Here is a 22,176-nt window from a genome sequence, read left to right as displayed (position 1 = left end):
CAATCCTTTGCCGACAGCTGTTATAACTCTCTGACTGAAATGTGTCTCCACAACGAAGGAATGCTGCCAAAATCCCTTAGAACGTACCTCAAAACATCAGGTAATGTTCCGGCTGCTGATTTACAGGAATAGCCGCGTAGCTACAGTCCCGAGGATCGGGTCCCAGCATCCGCAGCTGGTAGCGATGTGGAACGCCAGCCGGAACAACCCAGGGAGCGGCAAGACCCCCCGCAGAACGCAGCACACTCTTCCGCCCACAGAAGGGCGGTGGAAACGAGACAAACGCCGTCAGGCAAGGAATCCTGCGAAAGGCAACAGGGCAGCAGGACCCCGCGGAACACACCACCTACTTCCCGCCCGCTTGTGGGCGTGTAGAGGCATCGACTGGTGCGTCTTCCGTCAGGTTCCTGGACGCCGTCCTAACTTGAGGAGCTGTCGCTGAGGGAATGCGCATCCGGAAGATGGATTCGGCTGATGAAGGTACAAGTCACGCTCCTGAGGTGTTTTTTAGTTGCGCCAGAGTCGCTTAGCTCCCCAGGCTCCGTGAGTCCTGAACCCTGGAAACGCTGTAGACGCCAACGTCCGCTGTGCAGGGTCTCGCTGGAAGGGCAAGCAGGAAACACCACGCCACAGGACTAGGAGTGTACCAGTATCCCTGGCACCAAGGCTGTCACCTTCCCCTTAGAACAGCTGGACCTGGATATTCCGCTGATAGTCCAAAATTGAGAGCAACAGAAAAAGGGGAAATGGCTTGTCCTGCCCCCCTCACAGGAAATTCGTCGCCAGTGTAATAATCAAAGTGACACGAAGCCATAGAAGTATAACTGTCAGTTTATTCCAAGCCATCCGCTCTCTGACATGAGCAGGTTGTCAACGTTCTAAGGTGAGCTTCGGGAGATACCAAAGGTGAGTGGGACGGAGGGGGTGGACGGAAGGTACCAAGGTGGGAGGAAAAGGGAAGATACAACACCTATATCTACCCTTATATATAGACACGTGTACCTATCAGTCACTCCTATGGCAGGCCTTAACAATCCTGGAGGCAGAGTGCTTGGTAACATGTGAGATGGTGCTCTAGCATGAGCTGAGCCTGTCTGCAGCTTTCGGAACCTTGTCCTTATAGCTGTTCTATGATATAGCCTACCATATACTCTTAAAGTGCCTTATAATCTTAGACGGTTATGGTAACTATGGTTTGGCTTTATCGAAACATGTCGTGTAAGGTGTCTAACACTGTGGAATAATACCCCCATGCCATTTCTGGACATGAGAATATTATTCCCCCCTTCTAGAGGGAAAGACATGTTAAAATCATACTTCAACTGTTAGCCTCTGACCAAAGCCTCAGCATCACAAAGTGGATGCTGCTGCCACGACACAACTCTGACCTCCTGCAGCTGGGAGTGATCCCAGCCAGGGAGGCCTGGACAATAGGTTTCCTGCTTGGGGAGGTGTTAGCACCTCCCCAGACAGCCTTTAGTGTATTGGGGCAGGGTGGGCTGAAAGGAATGAGACATGCCTGGGGCACACAAGGTGTTCCTTGCATAGTCCAGTTCAAACCGGCGCTGGGGCACTCCAGCCCCAGCTCTGGCGCGAAACTGGACAAAGGGAAGTGGGTGTAACCACCCCCTCCCAGGTCCCACCCATAAGGCGTGGCCTAGCAGGTATCCCAGCCCCCCAGATTAGTATAAGAGTGGGAGTTGGGCCTCAAGACTTTAGATTATCCTGAACCTGCAAACTTGAACAGAAACTCTGGACCTTCGACATTCGACGAAAGAAGAAGACTGAAGAATCTCCCTTGTAGCCAAGGAGTGGCTACCCTGTGCAAACAGGCACCATCAAGAGACTACCCTTTGCTTTGCCCACGTTCTACGAGGAACCGACTGCAGAGCCTGACCAGAGCCTTGACTTCCAGACTTCTCCGACCCTGATCCACCTCGACAGCAAAGCTGAGATCCGTGGAGGCGACGAGCGACGTGGGACCGGCTACCTGGGAAAAGTGGCTAGTAACTTCAAGCGCAGCTTCTGAGGCACCCTCGAAGTTGTGCACCGGGGATTGAGAAGCCCCAACCCCAAGCACCATCTGCACCGAAGATCAGCCCCCCACATTCCACGAGTCCTGCGTGGGGCCCTTCTGCATTTTCCTGCTTGCCGCGTCTGTCCGGTTGCTTGCCCGCTGGCTAGTGGCCTTTGTGACGACGCACCCTGAAATCTTCTGCGCTGGTTTGGCTCCTCCAGACTGGCTCCCGCTTCTCTGCAAAGAAGAAGCACCCCAGACCTTCCTGGTCTGCACCAGAAGCAAGTCCTCCGTTCTTCGTGGGTTCCGCTTGCCAAGGCTTGGTGAGTCCTAGTCCAACTTCGACGCCGCCGACAGCAAGAGCCTTCGTGGGACAGCTCGCCTCCTGGTCCTGGTCGTCCTCGACGCTTCCTGGTCCTCCTGGTTGCAGCGACAAGCTTCACCTTCACCTGCAATCTTCACGACATCGCCTGGTTCCTTCCTGGTTCCACGTGGTCACTGGCTAGTGACCTTGACTCTGTCCCTTCTGCTTGCAGGTTTCTTCTCTTCTTGATCCCAGCCTTGGGATCCACCGGACACTCTTCACTGACTGCCTGTCAGCATCTTTCTTCAGGCATCCATAGGAGTCGACGACGAAAACCGACGCATCTTCACCCCTATGCACCCGCAGCCTGTGGGCTAGGTAACTTGGGTACTCCGGTGCTCATCAGGATAGTGACTAGCCTAGTGTCTAGTTTTCAAGTCTCAACTTCCTAGCTACTCCGGAAGTGTCCTAAATCTACCGTTTTCTAAACTGTACTATTGCTATTGACTTTTACGCATTACGCGTGAGTGTTTCCACTCTGCACACGAATCCCGTGGGCCTCCCACTTCCTAACTAACGCTAGTGTAGTGTAGCCCCAGCGATTCCCTAGGCCTAGGCCTATTCTATTTCCGTGAGAGTGGTTCTTATACCACTTACTTAGTATATGGTTTGCGTGGCCCCTATAACTGATAACTGAAACTTGAACAGAAACTCTGGACCTTCGACATTCGACTACGGAAGAAGACTGAAGAATCTCCCTTGTGGCCAAGGAGTGACCACCCTGTGCAAACAGGCACCATCAAGCGACCTGCCGTTTGCTTTGCCCGAAGTTCTACGAGGAACCGACTGCAGACCCCCGACCAGCGCCTTGACTTCCAGACTTCTCCGACCCTGATCCACATCCACAGCAAAGCTGAGATCCGTGGAGGCGACGAGAGACGTGGGACCGGCTACCTGGGAAAATTGGCTACTTGCTTCCAGCGCAGCTTCTGAGGCATCCTCGAAGTTGTGCTCTGGGGATTGAGAGGCCCCAACCCCGAGCACCATCTGCACCGAAGATCAGCCCACCACACTCCACGAGTTCTGCGTGGGGCCCTTCTGCATTTTCCTGCTCAGCGCATCTGTCCGGTTGCTTGCCCGTTGGCTAGTGACCTCTGCGACGACGAACCTTTGCCTTTCCACCGCTGGTTTGGCTCCTCCAGACTGGCCCTTGCTTCCCTGTGAAAGAGAAGCACCTCAGGCCTTCCTGGTCTGCAACAGAAGCGAATCCTTCATTCTGCGTGGGTTGCGTTTGCCAAGGCTTGTTGTGTCCCAACTCGACTTCGACGCCGCCGATAGCAAGAGCCCTTGTGGGACAGCTCGACTCCTGGTTCTGGTCGTCCTCGACGCCTCCTGGTACCCGTGGCTGCTGCGACAAGCTTCACCTCTTCACCTGCATCTTCACGACATCGCCTGGTTCCTTCCTGGTTCCTTCCCGGCTCCTGGCTGGTGACCTAGACTCTGTCCCCTCTGCTTGCAGGTATCCTCCTTCTTGATTCCATCCTTGGAATCCACCGGACACTCTTCACTGACTGCCTGTCAGCATCTTTTCTTCAGGCATCCATAGGAGTCGACAACGAAACCCGACGCAAGTTCACACCTATGCACCCGCAGCCCGTGGGCTAGATAACTTGAGTACTCCGGTGCTCACAAGGGTATTGACTATCCTAGTGTCTAGTTTCCAAGTCTCTAACTCATTGTTCCTTCCGAAGTGTCCTAAAACTTAATTTCTAAACATTACTATTTCTATCGACTTTAATGCATTACGCGTGAGTGTTTCCACTCTGCACCTGAATCCCGTGGGCCTCCCACTGCCTAGCAACTGGTAGGATAGTGTAGCCCCAGCGATTCCCTAGGCCTAGGCCTAACCTGTGTTTGTGTCAGTGGCTCTTATACCACTTACTTAGTATATGGTTTGCGTGGCCCCTAGGGCCTAACTGCATTACTTACCTGTGTGACTTATGTATGCTTAAATAAGACTGTGTTGTACTTACCTCGAATCTCATAAAGAGTGCTGAGGGTATTTTGACTAGAATAAATACATTCTATTTTTATAATATATCTGTTGTGGTGTCCTTTCATTTGGTATTCAAGGGATTGCAAATGGTATATCAGCTGGCTTCACATGCCATACAGAGTTTAGCCTAAGACTGCTCTTGTCCATGCTACCACTAGGATAGCTGGTCTATAAGGTTGACTTTACAACCAATCACCATAAGGGTTTTTTGGACTGATACAAGGTGTACACTAGAACTAGTGACATCATATATCAGGCCAACTTCTCACACTAGGGTTGAGGTCATCCCTTTCAGGGCCCTAGAATTTTTGGCACCAGTGTCGTTCTCTTGCATGGCTCTGTGTTCCTGGTGTGGAAAGCTATGTACAAGAACTGACGTCAGCGCGGGAGGGCGGCGTCTAAGTTCTCCGACATCATCCCGACGATCACGACGCAGACGACGCCTAGCGACGCGCAAGGGTGTTGCTGACGAAAATCTTTCTGGATCCAGCCTAATGCCTGGGGATATTCTAAGGTAAGGAATCTAACTAACTAATGTTTCTTACAGATATATTGTTACCGAAGGTAAGTAACTTGTTCGTTACTGCTAAAGCAGGAGGTAATCTCCCTCCTACAAAAAAGTGCAATAGAACCAGTTCCCCTGCACCAACAAAACAAGGGAGTTTACTACCTCTATTTTCTCATACCAAAAAAGGACGGATCTCTAAGGCCTATTTTAGACCTCAGACCCCTAAACCTATACATACACTCGAACCACTTCCACATGTTCACACTTCAGCAGGTCCTGCCTCTGCTTTCCCTGGTCGACTTCTTTGCTACTCTAGACCTCAAGGATGCCTTTTTCCACATTCTCATTCACAGCGCTCACAGAAAATATCTCAGATTCGTAGTGGACGGTCAGCACTGTCAATTCAAAGTACTCACATTCGGAGTCACCACAGCACCAAGAGTGATTACCAAGTGCCTAGGGGTGGTGGCAGCACACCTAAGAAGACAACACATCCATGACTTCCCATATCTGGACGACTGGCTCATAAAAGCCAGCTCATACAATCAGTGTGTACAACACACTCACGCCACTATTCAACGACTTCACGACCTGGGGTTCACAATAAACCACGTCAAGTCCCAGCTGCAACCGTCCCACACACAACAATACCTGGGTGCCACAATAGACACCTCAAGGGCGCTAGCCTATCCCAGTCCCACCAGGATAGCGAGCATACAAGCTCTTCTCACCAGAATCCAACAGCAACACACTCTTCCAGCTCAAGTGTTCATGCAACTCATAGGGATGATGGCCTCTTGCATATTCATAGTGCCTCATGCAAGACTCCAGATGCGTCCTCACCAAGAGTGCTTAGCACGCCAATGGAACCAGGCTCAAGGTCAGCTAACAGATCTGGTGTTGGTAGACAGTAGTACCCATTGCTCTCTGCAGTGGTGGAACACCAAGAACCTTTCCAAAGGGCGACCGTTCCTCGAGCCGGTTCCTCAAATAGTCATGACAGCGGACGCATCGCTCTCCGGCTGGGGAGCTCACCTACTTCATCACACCATGCAGGGCAGGTGGACACCTCAGCAAAAGTTACTCCACAGCAACCACCTGGAGCTACTAGCCATATTCCTAGCCTTGAAAGCATTTTAAAAACACATTTCAGGCAAAGCTATCTTAGTCCGCACCGACAACATGACAGCCATGTATTATATACAAAAACAAGGCGGGACACACTCTCTGCAGCTCTCTCAGCTCGCACAGAGCATATGAAGGTGGGCTATACCTCAGAAATTTTTTCTCCTAGCCCAACATGTCCCAGGAGTCCAAAACACTATAGCCGATCTGTTAAGCCGCCAAACACAACAAATCCACGAGTGTGAACTTCATCCACAAGTTCTTCACCCGTTTTTAGGTCTCGCGCCTAGCGTTGCACTGCGCAGCAAGAGTCCTTTTGTCCGGGGTTCAGAAATGGACCCTGGAATTGTACACGCTTGTGCGTGTGTTTTTTGTTTCGTTTTCTATTATTGGGCTTTTAGTGGCTGTATTTTTTAGACAGAGCACGCAATAGGCCAAGGGCGGGTGCATCGCTCCGCCCACGGCCTATTGGTGTCTGTTACGTGCACTAAAGCCTATCTGGTTTCAATTATCGTGCCCAGACACGGGCGTATTAATAGAAAGCGTATGGCTGTCTGTGGCGCGCGTGCTCTCACCATTGGCGGCTGTCTCTGCTTCCCAAAGCATTTGCTTTCGGTTTCGCGATCGCTTTACTTGTGGCTTTGCTTTCAGTTTTGCGATCACTTTACTTGTGGCTTTGCGGCTGCAATACAGTTTGATGCTTAATTGGGAGGAATGCGTGGCTAATCTTTACGCGGTTACAAGGTAAAATAAAAGAAGGCGGTTACAAGGCAAAGTAAATGAAAATGTGCGGCAAATATTTACTTCGTTACAAGGTAAAATAAATGAAAGCGGTTACAAGCTAAAAAAAATGAAAAATGCGCTGCAAATTTTTACGCGGTTACAAGGTAAACAATGCGTGCCTAATAATTGCACTATACTTCTCTTTTTCTAATGCCGCATCAGGCTTACTGCAATAATTGACTGTATCTGCTTAGCTACAAAACAAGGACTCGTTGGGGCTAAGTCATACTTTCTGACTGGACTGAAAACGTGTGATTTTGAATAGAGTTCTATCTCTTTCCGTTACCCGATTCCCTTAATCTAAAATGGCGCTTGCTTACAAATAGAGTTATAGAGATATAGACAGAAATGCACAGAGCTAGACCTAGGTACAGGAAAACAGACGTACACACATATAGAAAAGGAGATTAACAAGCAAAGAGATGTACAGAAACAGAGGCACATACACAAAGCTAGAAACTGAGACAGATAGAGAAAGAGGAACAGAGGCAGAGATAAAGACAGAAACTTTTAAACACTAAAAGGCACACATAGAGTTTGATACATACGCGCAAATACAGTGTACACATAGGTAGACACATATAGCGGGGCATGACGGGCACAGAGGAGCATATACAAAGACAGACACACAGATAGACAGGGAGAGATAGAAACGCACAAACTAAGAGAAAGATGAATACACTATGAGAGAAGAAACAGACAGTAAAACAAATACATCTTGTGGCTTTGCTTTCAGTTTTGCGATCACTTTACTTGTGGCTTTGCGGCTACAATACAGTTTGTTGCTTAATTGGGAGGAATGCGTGGCTAATCTTTATGCGGTTACAAGGTAAAATAGTGGTTACAAGGCAAAGTAAATGAAAATGCGCTGCAAATATTTATTTCGTTACAAGGTAAAATAAATGAAGGCGGTTACAAGGTTAAAAAAAAGGAAAATGCGCTGCAAATATTTACGCGGTTACAAGGTAAACAATGCGTGCCTAATAATTGTACTATACTTCTCTTTTTCTAATGTCGCGTCAGGCTTACTGAAATAATTGACTGTATCTGCTTAGCTACAAAACAAGGACTCGTTGGGGCTAAGTCATAGTTTCTGACTGGATTGAAAACGTGTGATTTTGCATAGAGTGCTTTCTCTTTCCGTTACCCGATTCCCTTACGTTGTGTGTGGTTGTGTGTGGTTGTGTGTGTGTGTGTGTGTGTGTGTGTGTGTGTGTGTGTGTGTGTGTGTGTGTGTGTGTTTGTGTGTGTGGTTGTGTGTTTGTGGTTGTGGGAGTGTGGTTGGGTGTGGGTGGGTGTGGTTGTGTGTGTGTTCTTGTGTGTGGTTGTGTGTGTGTGGGTGTGGTTGTGTGTGTGGTTGTGGTGGTTATGTGTGTGGTTGTGGTGCTTGTGTGTGTGTGTGTCTGTGGTTGTGATGGTTGTGTGTGGTTGTGGTTGTGGTTGTGTGTGTGGTTGTATGGTTGGGTGTGGTTGTGTGATTACACATCACATAATTACACTGTATTCAATACAACATAAATACAATCCACATACCACTCAGTACTACATAATTGCACGTCACATAATTACTCTCTACTTAATGCAAGATCCACACAATACCACTCTGTGCCACATAACACAACACATAATTACACTGTACTCAATGCAACATAAATACACACCTTTCACTCAAGTTCGTGCTATATAAAAAAAACAACAAACAAAACAATTGCAATGCAATAGGTCTAACATTACAGAATCTTTGCACTGCTATTGGTGTTGCATTATTATTAGCAATGCCAACTGCTCGAACTTTAATAATGCGAGACCTATTGCGTTGAAAATGCTTGTTTCAGATGTGGGGGCAACCACAGATAGACCTCTTCGCCACCCACGAAAACGCCAAATGCCCAAACTTCGCCGCCGGGTATCCTCACCCATTGTCCAAAGGCAATGCGATATGGATTAACTGGTCAGGCAGATTTGCGTATGCTTTTCCGCCTCTCCCACTCATTCCGCTAGTGGTGCGCAAACTACAGCAACACTCATTAACGCTCATCCTAGTTGCTCCAACTTGGGCCAGACAACCATGGTACACCACATTGCTGGAACTCTCCGTAGTTCCGCACCAAAAATGACACCTTTCTCCACACCTCCTAACCCAGAACCATGGAGAGATACAACACCCAGACCCAGCTCAGCTCAATCTAGCGATCTGGCTCCTGAAGTCCTAGAATTTGGTTACCTCAACCTCCCTCCTGACTGTATGAACGTCATCAAAGAAGCTAGACGGCCTACCACTAGAGCATGCTATGCAGCCAAGCGGAAAAGATTTGTAATATACTCCCATAACAACAACACTGATTCCCTAGATGTGTCTATCCAACACATCATAGGCTACTTACTACACCTCCAAAGATGCAACTTAGCCTACACGTCTATCAGACTGCATCTTGCTGCCATAGCAGCATATCTACAAAATAGACAACATCTATCACTCTTCAGAGTACCTGCCATAAAAGCTTTTATGGAAGGACTCAAAAGAATAATTCCCCCCAGAGTACCACATTCACCTGTGTGGAATTTAAACATCGTTCTCACAAGGCTAATGGGGCTGCCATTTGAACCTCTACATAAATGTGAGCATCAATTCTTAACCTTGGAAAACTGCTTTCCTAGTAGCTATTACTTCTCTACGAAGAGTTAGCGAACTACAAGCACTAACTATTCAGGAACCCTTTCTGCAAATGCATCACAATAATGTTGTACTCCGAACTAATCCTAAATTCCTCCCTAAAATCATTTCTCCCTTCCACCTCAATCAATCTGTGGAGCTGCCTGTATTCTTCTCGCAGCCACAAACAGTCGCAGAAAGAGCTCTTCACACCTTAGATGTCAAAAGAGCACTGCTGTACTACATAGAGAGAACACAACCTTTTCGTAAGATCAAACAACTATTCGTGTCTTTCTCACCACCACACAAGGGCAACCCCATATCAAAATCTGGGATAGCTAGGTGTATTGTCAAATGCATACAGATTTGTTACCACAAAGCAAAACGTACATTTTCTGTTCCTCCTAATGCCCACTCTACATAAAAGATAGGGGCTTCAATGGCATTTTTAGGGAACATTCCCTTAGACGATATCTGCAGAGCAGCTACATGGTCTACACCGCACACATTCACAAAACACTATTGTGTTGATGTGCAAACTAAACAACAAGCTAGTGTGGGCCAGGCTGTACTCAAAACACTATTTCAAACTACTGCAACAGATACTGGTGGTCGCCGCTAGGAGGGGATACTGCTATACAATCTATGCATAGTGTGTAATCTGCAGCTCATATGCCTCGAACGGAATATGCTACTTACCAGTATGCATATAGAGCTGCAGGTCTACATACGCCCACCCGCCTCCCCGGCTACCTTTATCAGTTCCAGTATTATCTTACTTAGATACACCATACATGGGCATCCTTCCTGTTTCTTACAAAGCTCCATCATTTCCCTGCTGGCGAAAAACAATCTGAGGATGGAGCCGATGCCCATGCGTACTATGATCTAAAGGAGGAGTCACATACCTTGTGACTTCCAAAGACTTTCCAAGACAAAAACAAGTGCAAACATCCGGGCCCAACACCAGATGGCGCTCTATGCATAGTTTGTAGATCTGCAGCTCTACATGCCAAGAACAGATGCATACTGGTAAGTAGCATATTCCTTTTAAACATTTGATGTGTCCTGTAAGTACAAAGGCAAACAATGCAGATAATTTTTTAGGAAGCTGTCTATATATTTTGAAGTGTTTTCTAGTACACCTCCTTGTGCTTATATAATCAGTCTTCCCGGGGGATTGTCCCTTTTCTTTTGAATCTTTGGGATAAGAATAAGATACAGTACAGGTGCCTTTGGGTGTGCGTTTTTTATGAAGCTATATTCCTTATAGCTAAGCAACTCTTTTCTCCCTCAATGTATCAAGCTTTGTATGGTAATGATCTGTAGTAGCTAAATATCTAGATTTTGTTATCCTAGCATAAAAGGCTTCATCCAATAGCTGGGCTATGCTTCTGTCATGTACATCTCTGTAGGCCACAACACATTATTCTCACCTTTATCAGATGCTTTGATGACATCGTTTTTACTGTCGGATAACTCTTAAAAACTTTGTCATATTTCTCTGTGTGTTTGAATCCCTGTCCCACATCTCCCACTTCAAAATTGGGTGGTCAGTTTCATTCACAGACACATTTAAAGTGTATGTCGATAGCATCATCATGTGGTAACGATGGGACAAATCTAGATTGTAATCTGAAGGAGTTACCTGAATAATAACCAACATCCAAATCCAAGCTCCTCGTCACTTCCCGTTCATTATATATGTCAGGTAATGATTCTAGGTTGTTCTCTACATCATTTAAAATGCCGAACAGACTTGTCTCATCTATTTTAAGATGTTCAAACTGTGTCCCTCTGTTGGTCAATTGTACATTCTTATTTTTCGCTTTTGTTGTTTCAAAGTACTTAATCTTTTTTAAGTTCCTTTTCTATTAAACTTGTTTGGGTATAGTTTAATTAAGTTTAAGGGCAAAAGATAACTGTTCACGTTGTTGAATTAATTAAGATTTTCTCACTGTCCTTCATGGACATCTCTGCGTTTTGCTGTTCCTGATTTTCTTTTTGCCATATTCTGCTCTGATTCACTTTTTGGGCTGCTTCCCCTCCTTCTGTTGCAAGTACTGCTACTTTGTATTTTCTTGGTCCCTATTGGAACCTTCTGCCCAGCTGAAAAAATTAAATACCTCCTGGATGCTGGTTGGTCCTATTGCTGTGTTCTTTGCACCTGCACATTCAGCCTCTGAGCTTACATCCAACCTCAGATCAATTGTACTGTTTTATTTGGTTCTATTGTACTTGTCAGGCGTTGCCTCTGTAAGTTGTCAAATTTTGTGGGAAAATGTATATATTTGTCCCAACTCAAAATCTCTTCTATCTCTTTGGAATTTTTGATCTTTATGGGTTCCTTCAGTTTTAATAATTGTTCTCTCCTTCCCAACTGGTATTTGGCTACCATATTCTTATTTAAAATGTTATCAAGATCATAAATCAATGTATTGGTTTGCTTGAGGAGTTCATCCCTGTCACTGTTCATGTAACGTTCAACCCATACCTTTAGCATTAGGGGTTTGGGGTTTTCGTAATCGGGTGTAATCCTAATTCATAGTCCCCTTGGCACTATGCCCACTTCAACATACAGGTGCATGGAAGCACTTTCCCATCACTTAGAGAGGTCGTTCTTCGATAACTTTTCAAATTTTGTAAACTTCTACTGAAGTGTCAGTAAGTCCCCTCAAGGGTTCAAATGCCCCATAACTATATTTTCTACATTGTCTGACCAATTACTAAACAGTTGTAGTGCCTCCGCCTTCTTCTTCAGACACACTTCACTTTTGACCATAGCTTCTTTACAAAATCACGCATGTACGTTTGCGAATGCCATAACTCTATTAACTGAATATATAGGCATGTCCCTTCCCACCATATCCATTGAAAACAAACTGTGGGAACTTGCCATGATGTCGACCGTCCTACGACATTTGCTATCCAATCCTCAACCTCCGATTACATCCAAGGGGTTGGGAATTCAGGAGCTACAATAGAATCCAAGTAAGATGGGGGATGCCCCTGGACACCTGACTGGGATGGCACATGGCTTTTCTGACGTCCGCTACTTTCAGTATGAATGCCACTCGTTCCTCTCCATACATGCAAAGAAAGGTGCTGGCACTGCGATATAAAGCTCAATGTATTTGTTCTGACAAAAAGACTTGATCTTAATAAATAGTTCATCACCTCGTAGTAGCAACAACCATAAAATACAGTGAGATTCTTACATTTTCTTATGGACCAGTATAATTACGTGATAAATTTGTCATCCAAGCATTGTTTATCGTAATCGGCACATAATTAATTGGAATAAAACAAAACAAAGTTGAATGTAATTGCAGAAGCAATAACTAATGATGTGACACTTTACAAAAACATACATATAATAGTGCCAAGGTTATTTACACATCTTCTCTCCTAAAGAACCTAGTGGCTTTCCATCACACAGGGCCAATGTACAGTGAAGACATTTTGGAAAGGCCTCTCTTAGACCCTCTTTCGGATTCCCTCTCTAAAGTTTTGACAAATATCTCTTCACATCTCCAGGAGATTCAAACTATTCTGCTTCAAGAAGTTGTCAACTAGAGTTTAGAACAAAAGAATGCGGCAGAAGCTTTACTCAAAGTCTTTTTTTGTTGTCCCCCAAAATGGATATGCGATGTAACCATGCATGTCTTTACCATCCATAAAATACATTGTGTTGACCTTTACTATTCGTTGCAGTACATCGTAGATTTTAACCACCCATTTTCGTTATTATGTATAAATAGCTATCTATATATATATCACCCACTGGTGGTCACCAGTGAATAGTTCTAGTTAGAACCATATTTCCATAGAAAATGCACTTTTTGTTTTCCCAATAACTCTGCCACCGATTGACTAATCGTCACAAAACTTTCCCAACAAATGTTCTTCCACCTCAGCTCCTAAGTGGAAAGTTTTGGGAGGATCTTAGAGTGGGGGCAAAGAAAGGGGAGGGGGTCACAAAACGTGTTTTCTCCATTCATTATTCCATAGGAACTTTTGACAAATCTACACCCCAAATGGCTGAATGTATTTACTCCAAATTTGTCAGAAAGCTAGATCATAGTCCAGAAAGAGTGGTTTTTGTCATTTGGTGTAAACCATTCATTAGTTTTGGAACAATTAAGGATCAGAAACTTTGCATAATTCAAGCCACATAGGATTCCAAGGGCTGACAGATCTTTTGTAGAGATCTGATTGGTCGCCACCACATCCACATCAATGGGACCCTGCCAAGGGCCCCAAACGTATTCTTTTTGCAAGGATACGCAAGCCCTCAGTAAAATATATATATTTTTTAAAACAGCATGGACTCCCACTTGATAAAAATAAAGTGCAAGGGAGAGTTGTGCGCATGCCCACCCTCCCCAAGCCTCTGAGAGGCCCTTGGGATCCCATCCAAGGCTGATATTTAAATGCCATCTAAAGTCCCAGGGATCCCATCCAGAGGCTGTAATAAGGGTTGGTGAGGGGGGCCGCTCAGCCCTCTCCCATTTTTGGGGTTTTTAGGGTGCTAAGGTTCTGGAAGGGTGCGTTTTGTGCGCCCCCTCCCCTATATTTAAGTAATGGCCCAGGGCCACTATTGGCTCCAGGATTGCGGGACCATCGTCTCCTTTCCTTAAAGACCCTCTAGGAGGGTAGTGGTGCTCGGGCCACTAGTGGTTCGGGAGGTGAGGCACGCTCCCCCTCCCCTTCATAAATATCTTTTGTTTCCGGGGGATTGGAACCCAAGGTCCTTAAGTGGCTTGTGGGGGGTGGGGCACATGGCCCCTCCCCTTTATAAGAAAAAAAATGCCTCGGGGGGAAGCGGTCCTCGAGGTCTGAAGTAGCTTGGGGAGGGATCTACGCTAATGAGTCGGACGTTGGCTGGCTGCAAGGGGATGGACTCAGGGCCGGGACACAAGCCAGTCCCTGCGACCAACCCCCAACTGTGCACGGCTAAAAGCGGGGGTTGGCTTTAGATATAGTTTATGTATGGTTACAAAATATTACTTTACGTTAAAAAATACCCTAGAAATTTGCTGTAAAACAAAGGTTAAAGTAACATAGGAGACAATTTTAGTGACAAAGTAAAGTTTTAAATGTTCAAAACCACTGAATTTCCCCAGTTGTAGTTATCTCTGGTAACTGTAACTTGTGCCATAAGGTAAGTACAACTCATGCCCTCGCCATGCGCTGCTAATTACTCCTCATATTACATCCCTCATGAAATCTTCTATGACATCATTGATAATATATCACTGCAACATTTGCAATTACATTATTGATAAGAAAATTGTGACTGGCTCAGCTTGGCCTGGTGGCGAATCGGATCACGGGTCAAACAGGCCTTATAATGGAGCAGTTTAGCCATTGCGGTGTCGCCCCAGGCGGTGGGGACCGTGCCGGGAATTGATGTGCTCTCTCCAACTCAAAGAAGGGGGAGATGCCCTCAGATGCCACCTCTGGTTTTAACCATGTCTCTGGGAAAAATCCAGCGTATTAGGCCCTTCTGGTCTCTCTGGCAGACCAATCATCTGAATATTGTTCTTCCGGGCCCTGTTTTTGGCATCTTCAGCCCTATACTCCAGTGTTTTAACTCTCCCCTCCATGGACGCCAGGCTCCCTCGTAAATAATCCAATTCCAGGGATAGTTTGGTCAGGGTGCGTTCCATAGTTGTGACACTATGACGTGCCAGTGTTCCTCTTTCAAATTCCCCATATCTGCCAGCATTGTGTCCATTTTCAACTCAAGGGCCTCACGGGTGTCATTGATCTCCTACAGGATAGTGTCCAAAGTTGCCCCTTTGTGGCCTTTAGATGTGACAGGCGCAGCACCACCACCATCCTCTGTCTTTGGTGCTCGTGTGGGCGATCTGCGGTGATCTGCCTGCCCATGGTAAAGTACCAAAAAAAGCGCAGTACTTACCTGCATGTTAAATTCCAGTGTGGACTGCATACCTACAAAAATATCAGATGCATCAGGCTTTTCATCCGGCTCTTCGCATTGGTGCTGCTACTCCTAAAACCAACTGCCCAAGTTCTTCTATCGTGTCTGGTCATCTCTGGGTTCAAAGTGTAGATTTCCTTCAAAGCCTGTGATTAAGTCCCCTCCCTGAAGCACCTTTGTCGTGTCATGCATGATGTAATTTGTGATTTTATCTGTGTCATCCATCTTATCTGAGGTCATTAGCGGTGTATTGTGGGATTTATGGTACACACTGCACACCTAACTAACGATTTTCAGATTTTAGGTTTCAAGTTTTAGTAGGTTTGGAATTGTAGCTTAATGGTGACATATCATGAATTTCTTCGCTCTAGAGTGATAAGTAAGGCAGCCTGTGTGTTCTACATATGAAATAGGCTGTTTTGTAAATGCTGTTTCCCCTGTGATTATATTTTTAAAATTAAGTTTGGCTGTCACTCATTGAATTCAAGAGGGATATTCTGTATTCACTTAATTTTTTGAACCTTTGTTGAATATTATGCATACTGTAAACCAGTCAGTTTGTATTGCTCTATAGATTTGCATTTTGCAAGTGCAAGTTTGTGGAGAATGAGATATGGGTTAATATTGTCCTTCTGATTGTGGGAAACCTACTGACAGTCTGTTATATTCAACCTTATACAAGTTATTCATTTTTGTCTACTAATCAGTGAATCTCAACTAAATGTGTGATCTTAGTAACAAGACAAATCTGAGTAACGCGAAGATACTCTTTTTGTTTTGTAATACGGTGTGACAACGAACCAAATTTATTGATCCACAATTAATCCTGTTTTGAAATTTATGGAAAGTATTTTCCCCCTAGTTGCTACTGAAAGTATGTATGCATTTCATTCTTCTTTAGTTTGGCTGCTGTGAAGCTCTGTGTCTTCTCTCAACTACATTTCCCGTCTGCATATGGAGTGTTGGCTGGCACTGTGGCTATGTCTCTTCATCTAGTGTTCATGCTTCCAGAATTAGCATTTACAAAAATAGAGGACGGTCTATAAGGTAAGCGCTTCTGTTTTAGTTGAGCTGATTTCTGTTGGGTAAGATGTTTTGCAACTTACACTTTCACCAGTATAAACCTTTCCATGTTTTTTACTTCATAAACAGTCGTAACTTGTTTATGAGTCGTAACTTGTTCACAAACTTCTTGCCTGACCTGTTCTCTGTGGTCTAATTGCAAACTATGCAAACCTTCTAGTAAATATAGCCAGCTGTACCTATACATGCTATATTACTTGAAACATAATAAGAGAGGTGTTATAATTGTTTTTACCTTGAAAAAATTAAGACGAGGCGTTTGGCAAAACAGGAAAAAGTTGGTTTAAATAAACGCAGCGGTTGGGAGAGCATCAACAAAGTTGTGTCTGAAGACAGTCACAATGCACAGAAGTTTTGGCTGGTAATATATAAAGTTCTTGAGGTACAATAAAACTATTACAAATTATTGTAAAGCATGTAGACCCGGGCCTAGTCATGAACCATAAATACAACCATCTGATAAGGGGGATGCAGGTGGCTCTCGACCTCGCGGAGAGCTAGTGTGGGGTCCGTGTATATGTGACCAGATGTCTGGCTTGGGGAGCGCGTGATCACTGCGAGTGTTCCTAACTATTTGTGGCATCTAACTTTGTGGTATTTTGGGAATGCGCATGTTTTATTGGGGCCGACCGCCTGGGACCTCTTTGTGGTGTAACTGCCTATCAGTGAGATTGATCTTGTTTTCACTGTTTGCACGTTTGTCTTCAAGCTAAGTGTAAACCCACCTGTGACCTATCAATCAGTAGGCTTGGGCTTTGAGTCGCAGGGCCTGTCTGACCATGTATATCTGAATCAGGGTTAATGGTGAGGTCATTTCGGGGGAATTTGACAGCAATGATATGAATTTGTTATTATGTGTATATATAACATGGCGGTCATTGATATCATATTTACCGACATTCTCATTATTATACGTACATTTGTCATAGCGTACGTCAACATCGTTTTTACTGGTTTTGACATTGCTATGCGTGCATAGATTATGGTGTACATTGACATTGCATTCACCGAAATTAACATTCCCCCTCTAGTTAAATTTTCAACTAAATAATTTTTCTCATGTCATGACAGTCACATTATTCAAGGCTGTGTGTCTTTCTATAGTGTCTGCTATCCTTTCTGTAGCTATTTGCATACAACCTAATTTGAGAACTGCGTTTTTACAGCAGGAAATCCCCATTTGAATGAAACCACACCACAGTAGTACAAAAATGATAACTGGAAGCAATGACATGACACAGTTTGGACACCTATAGAGGGAGCTAGGAGAAAATACTATTAAAGCAGTCCTGCTCAGGGGCACCTCCTTCATGTGGGGTTGTAGATGATGCAGTGCTTGGATGGCAAGAGTGAGAGATCCGTTTTCAAGATCATTTCTAGGAATAAACATGCAACAGGTAGCACCAATCTTTGCACACACCCCACCTTCCATTGCGGTCATCAAGTCTAACACATACCGTTGTTGCATCACCATGAGGCAGATGGCTGTTAGTTCTTCCTTAATAGCGTTTAGGCCGAGCTCAGTGTTGATGATCTTCCGTATTTCCCTCTTTATCTGTAAGCAGCGGGAGTTCACCTTCGTTTACACTGTGAAGAAGGGTATGGACCCTCCTGTGTTGACTTGTTCCAGAAAGCAGTCTAAATTCTTCCGGGATGTCCGTGTACTGTGACCAGCCAAAATAGTCAGCGGTTCTTCTTCGAGCCTGATGCAACAGAGTTGTTTTCTTCTCTAGCAGATGTTGGGATAACTCAGACAGTTCTTCCCCTAGGGATGAACTGGGTTGGGGTGTGTATGGTCACGAGGGTGCAGAGGACCTGCTATCCGGGTACGAGCTGGGTGTAGGCAAGCTTACCACACTGCCAGGACATATCCATCAACGTGTAGGTGCCCCATTGCAGGTTCGGTATATAAAGTACTGCTTCACAGTTCTTATTTGACGCAAGTGTTACGTTACGTTAATATAACTTATTGAGCGCACGAATACCCAGAGGTGTCTTGACACTAAGGCGCCTTGGTGATTCATGCCCTAATTCAGGAATAGCCATGTCTTCGGACTCTTTCTAAATAAGGCTAATGAACTTGCAGACCTGATGTGTATGGGAAGCGGATTCCAGAGCTATGCCGTGCCATAGCCAATGCTTCGTCCACCCCAGTTAGAGGTGCGAATCCTGGGAACCAGCTTAAGTTTGGTGCCAGTAGATCGAAGCTGTCTATCCGGGCAGTACCAAGACCTTTTTTCTCATTAGGAACATCTATCCCATGTTGGCCTTAAAAGCTAGGCAGAGCGTCTTAAACTTTGCGCTACTTGCTACAGGAAGCCAGTGGAGTCGACGGATTTCGGATGAGACTGACTCATACTTGGGCAGATTTAAGAGGAGTCTTGCAGCTGCATTCTGCACCATTTGCAGTTTTTTCTGATGTTGTTTTTGCATATTCAGGTACAACCCATTGCAATAATCCAATTTTGATAATACTAGTGCAGTCACCACTGTCTTCCTTGAATCCATAGAGAGATAAGGAAGAACCTTCCTTAGTGTCTTGAGTAAGTAAAAAGTGGTAGAGACCGTTGCATACCATTTCTGTGCGAATGTTAGTTTCTTATCGATTAGAATCCCCAGATTTCTTGTTTTTTCCACTGGTTTAGGCAACTCTCCCATCTCTGTAGGCCACTAGATGCCATCCCATCTTGGTTGGAGGTTGCCGAAAAAAACTATTTCAGTTTTCTCCGAATTGAGTTTAAGACCAAGTTTGTTCATCCAGCTATTAATTTACTACATACAGTTTCTAAATTGTAGCACCAGTAAGTCTTGCTCTTTTTACGCCGCTGTTATGGTTCCTTTGCCTCTAAAACACCAAGAATACAGTGTAAGTTTCCGTACAATTAGGGGTTGCCCCTTCCCTTCCTACCATGTGTATCCCAGATTTCCTGGCATGGCGTTTGATCCCCTCCCATGGGACTAGTTTCCCCTAGTGTCATCAAGGTGAATATCCCTGCACTGGAATTCCATATCAAGGGTCCATTTGTCATTAAAAAAGGTGGCCACAAATATGTTAAGGGCCACCCTGGTACCCCAGACTGAGGTGGGAGCCGACGTATTTGTGCACTGGTGTGGTGGTCTTGCTACCTCCAAGAACCTCTCTTCTATTAAGTCTCGGGGCTAAACAGTGTTCTCCCCTGTAGTGCCCCTTCTGCACATTCGGTCTAGCTCAGTTTGAATGTTGCTATTTCGGTAAACAGGTACAGTACTTTGAGGTTTGTCTCATACCGGGTGATGCTTACTACTGCTCTATTGAGTTCTACGCTATTGGGTTGTATCTTAGCCCTAATCCTACATAGGTACAGGTGGACAAGACATGTTGATTTCTCTGGTCTATCTCTTGAGATGAGTAAAGCCTGTCTGCTCCTACGCCAGGTATCGGCGAACATATGTAGCACGACCTGTTCGTTGTTTGAGTGCCCACGGCGTTCATGTGCTGATATTATGTGTTGTGTAGTAGTGTGTGAGGAATGCTAGCGTTTGGTTCAGCATAAGTCTAAGTAAGGTGGGAGTTCTTGATATTCTTGCAAGAATGTTGCCGTAAGTTCAATAAAACAAGGCAGATTTCTGGCTCCGGAAGGGCTCAAGAGCACCTATGCTAAACAGAGAGTGTACAAGAAAACATCAATACAATACTTGGGAACCATCCTTAGGTATTGGGATGGTTTACATGGGCAATGTCTGTGGTCTGGGCGCATAGGGGTGTCTTGTCTTGGTGTAGTGTAAAAAAGAGTATTTTTTATCAAAAATGTCAGTAAAGTCATCTTGCTATCCGTGTTCTTGAACTGTTGGCCTTATTGAAGTCTTTTTGGGAGCTTCGGTTGAAGGGGCAGGCACGCCACTGTAACGATGGTGCATGTACGGCTTGATTGTAGACATGTGGAATAAGAGCTGTTGGTTGTAGTTTAGCTTGGAAAAAACACATCATTGGACAGTTTTCGGAAAATTCCTGTGCCTTCTTTTTTAGGGGTGCACTCTATAGCTTAACTGTGCGCAAGACTTTCTAGTGGGGCACTGGAAGGAAGTGGTGATACCTTTTAGGGAATAGTGACTTAAGTTGTTTTTGCGATATTTTCTGAGTACTTTGGTCCACCCTCTCCTCGTTATGGCAGTGAGAGCACTTTTCTGTGTGGGCTGCTTCCGTTAAATGTATGTGTGTGTGTCGTCTTATCGGTGCAAGGGTTTTCTTTTGACCTGCATGTGCAGTGTGCAATGTGAGGGGAAGTGGATGTGTAATAATTTTTGGGGGGTTTTCTAGGTAATGGCAATGTTTTAGTTGTCACGTGCATTTCCCTCTGGTCTCTGCACGTGGCGTGTAATGAGGTTCTCCCTAATGGAGTTGGGTGATTGGGTCATGCCCTCTTTCTGGAAGGTTGGGGTTTTTGGGCTACTTTTGGGCTTCTTTGTGCGGGTTCCATTGGGCGTTTACCTATGCTTTTGGGCGATGCTGCTTCTAACGTAGCATACTGGAGGTATTCAGGGAGTTCTTTATTCTTTATGGCCCCTGTATGGCTCCACAGGGTAGTGACTGGGATTTTGCTTGTTATCAGTGTTTTCGACAAGACTCGGGAGTGCATTTGGGACTTGTCGTGATTGACCCAATGTGGGTAATGCTAATGGGTTCGATGGATTTTTGCCTACTGACTGGGTGTCATGAGGTTACTTGCTTCGTAGTTTTGCGGACATCCTTGTCCTTGGTGTGTGGGAAACCTGTCTCCTGACAGTGGAGCATTTGCCTCATTTTGAAACTGTAAGGCGGCCCTAAAAGTTTGTTGCGAATGCAGGTAAGGAAATGTATCTGCAAGCTGTATGAAGGTGATACATCATGTTGGGGGTGGTCTTGGACTTACTGCGTGTTTGTATTCTGCGATTGTGCAAGGGCATTGCAGCATTAGACAGTCACCCCTCCCCGCCGTAGCTGTGGCACCGGTCCTTGTTGGGCCGGGCTCCCTGTCTGCTGCAGCGGTTGCCATGTGCTCTGCCAACCACCCAGCCCCTGCTGTGGCGGGGTAGCTGTAGCCTGATTTCCTTGAGGCTAATTGTACGATGCATTTGCGTTGCTCTAGGCTTGGTTGTGGAGATGGCTATTCTGTGGGGGCTGTCCTGGCACTATTCCTTTCTGCTCGTGATATGTTTTTAGGCGGTATCGGTCGGCCTTGAGGCCCATTTTGTGATATTAGTCGCATTCTATGAGGCCTGGCTGTAGCCATCTTACCTGACCTCTACCGCTAGGACTGGGTGGATACCCTCTGGGGTCCAGAGGCAGAGCTTCCTTCTAGACTGGTGCCATTTGTCTGTTCGTAACCAAAGCTGTCACCTCAAAACCGTTCTTTTTCAATTGTTGCTGGACCAATATGGCAGTGTCTCTTTGGGCTTGCTGCTGCTTTTCCCTGTCCTTCTCCTGTCTTTTCCGGTAATAATGTAATATGTGGGCCTGTATTTGACGCCAAGGTTTGGTGTCTAGCCCTACTACGCCATCTAGTCCAGTCTGTTTCTCAGTGGGCAGTCCCTTTTTGAGGATGTTGTAAAAGAATGCAACCTGGGGACCCGTGTTGGTCCAGAGTTGTCCCGTCTCTTGTCCCCATTGTTCCCTCATTCTATTTAGGACATCAGTTACGCTCTACCCAGGCTTCATGCTTTCTGCCATCAATTTTCCTACAT

At 45.4% G+C, this 22,176-nt stretch overlaps 1 protein-coding gene across 2 annotated transcripts in view; it reads left to right on the top strand.

Moving 5' to 3' along the window:
• Nucleotides 1-22,176, top strand: part of HTT (huntingtin) — a 2,065,683-nt gene that overhangs the window by 755,308 nt on the left and 1,288,199 nt on the right. For both annotated transcript variants that reach the window (XM_085642500.1, XM_085642499.1), the window contains one exon: nt 16,295-16,440. In XM_085642500.1, the coding sequence (XP_085498626.1) occupies nt 16,295-16,440 (146 nt within the window). The remainder of the gene's footprint in view (nt 1-16,294; nt 16,441-22,176) is intronic.

This window comes from Triturus cristatus, chromosome 2_2 (assembly GCF_964204655.1).
Source record: "Triturus cristatus chromosome 2_2, aTriCri1.1, whole genome shotgun sequence".
Classification (NCBI taxonomy): Eukaryota; Metazoa; Chordata; class Amphibia; order Caudata; family Salamandridae; genus Triturus; species Triturus cristatus.
The sequence above is the reverse complement of the archived record's forward strand: the minus strand, read 5'-3'. Positions and strand labels throughout refer to the sequence as shown.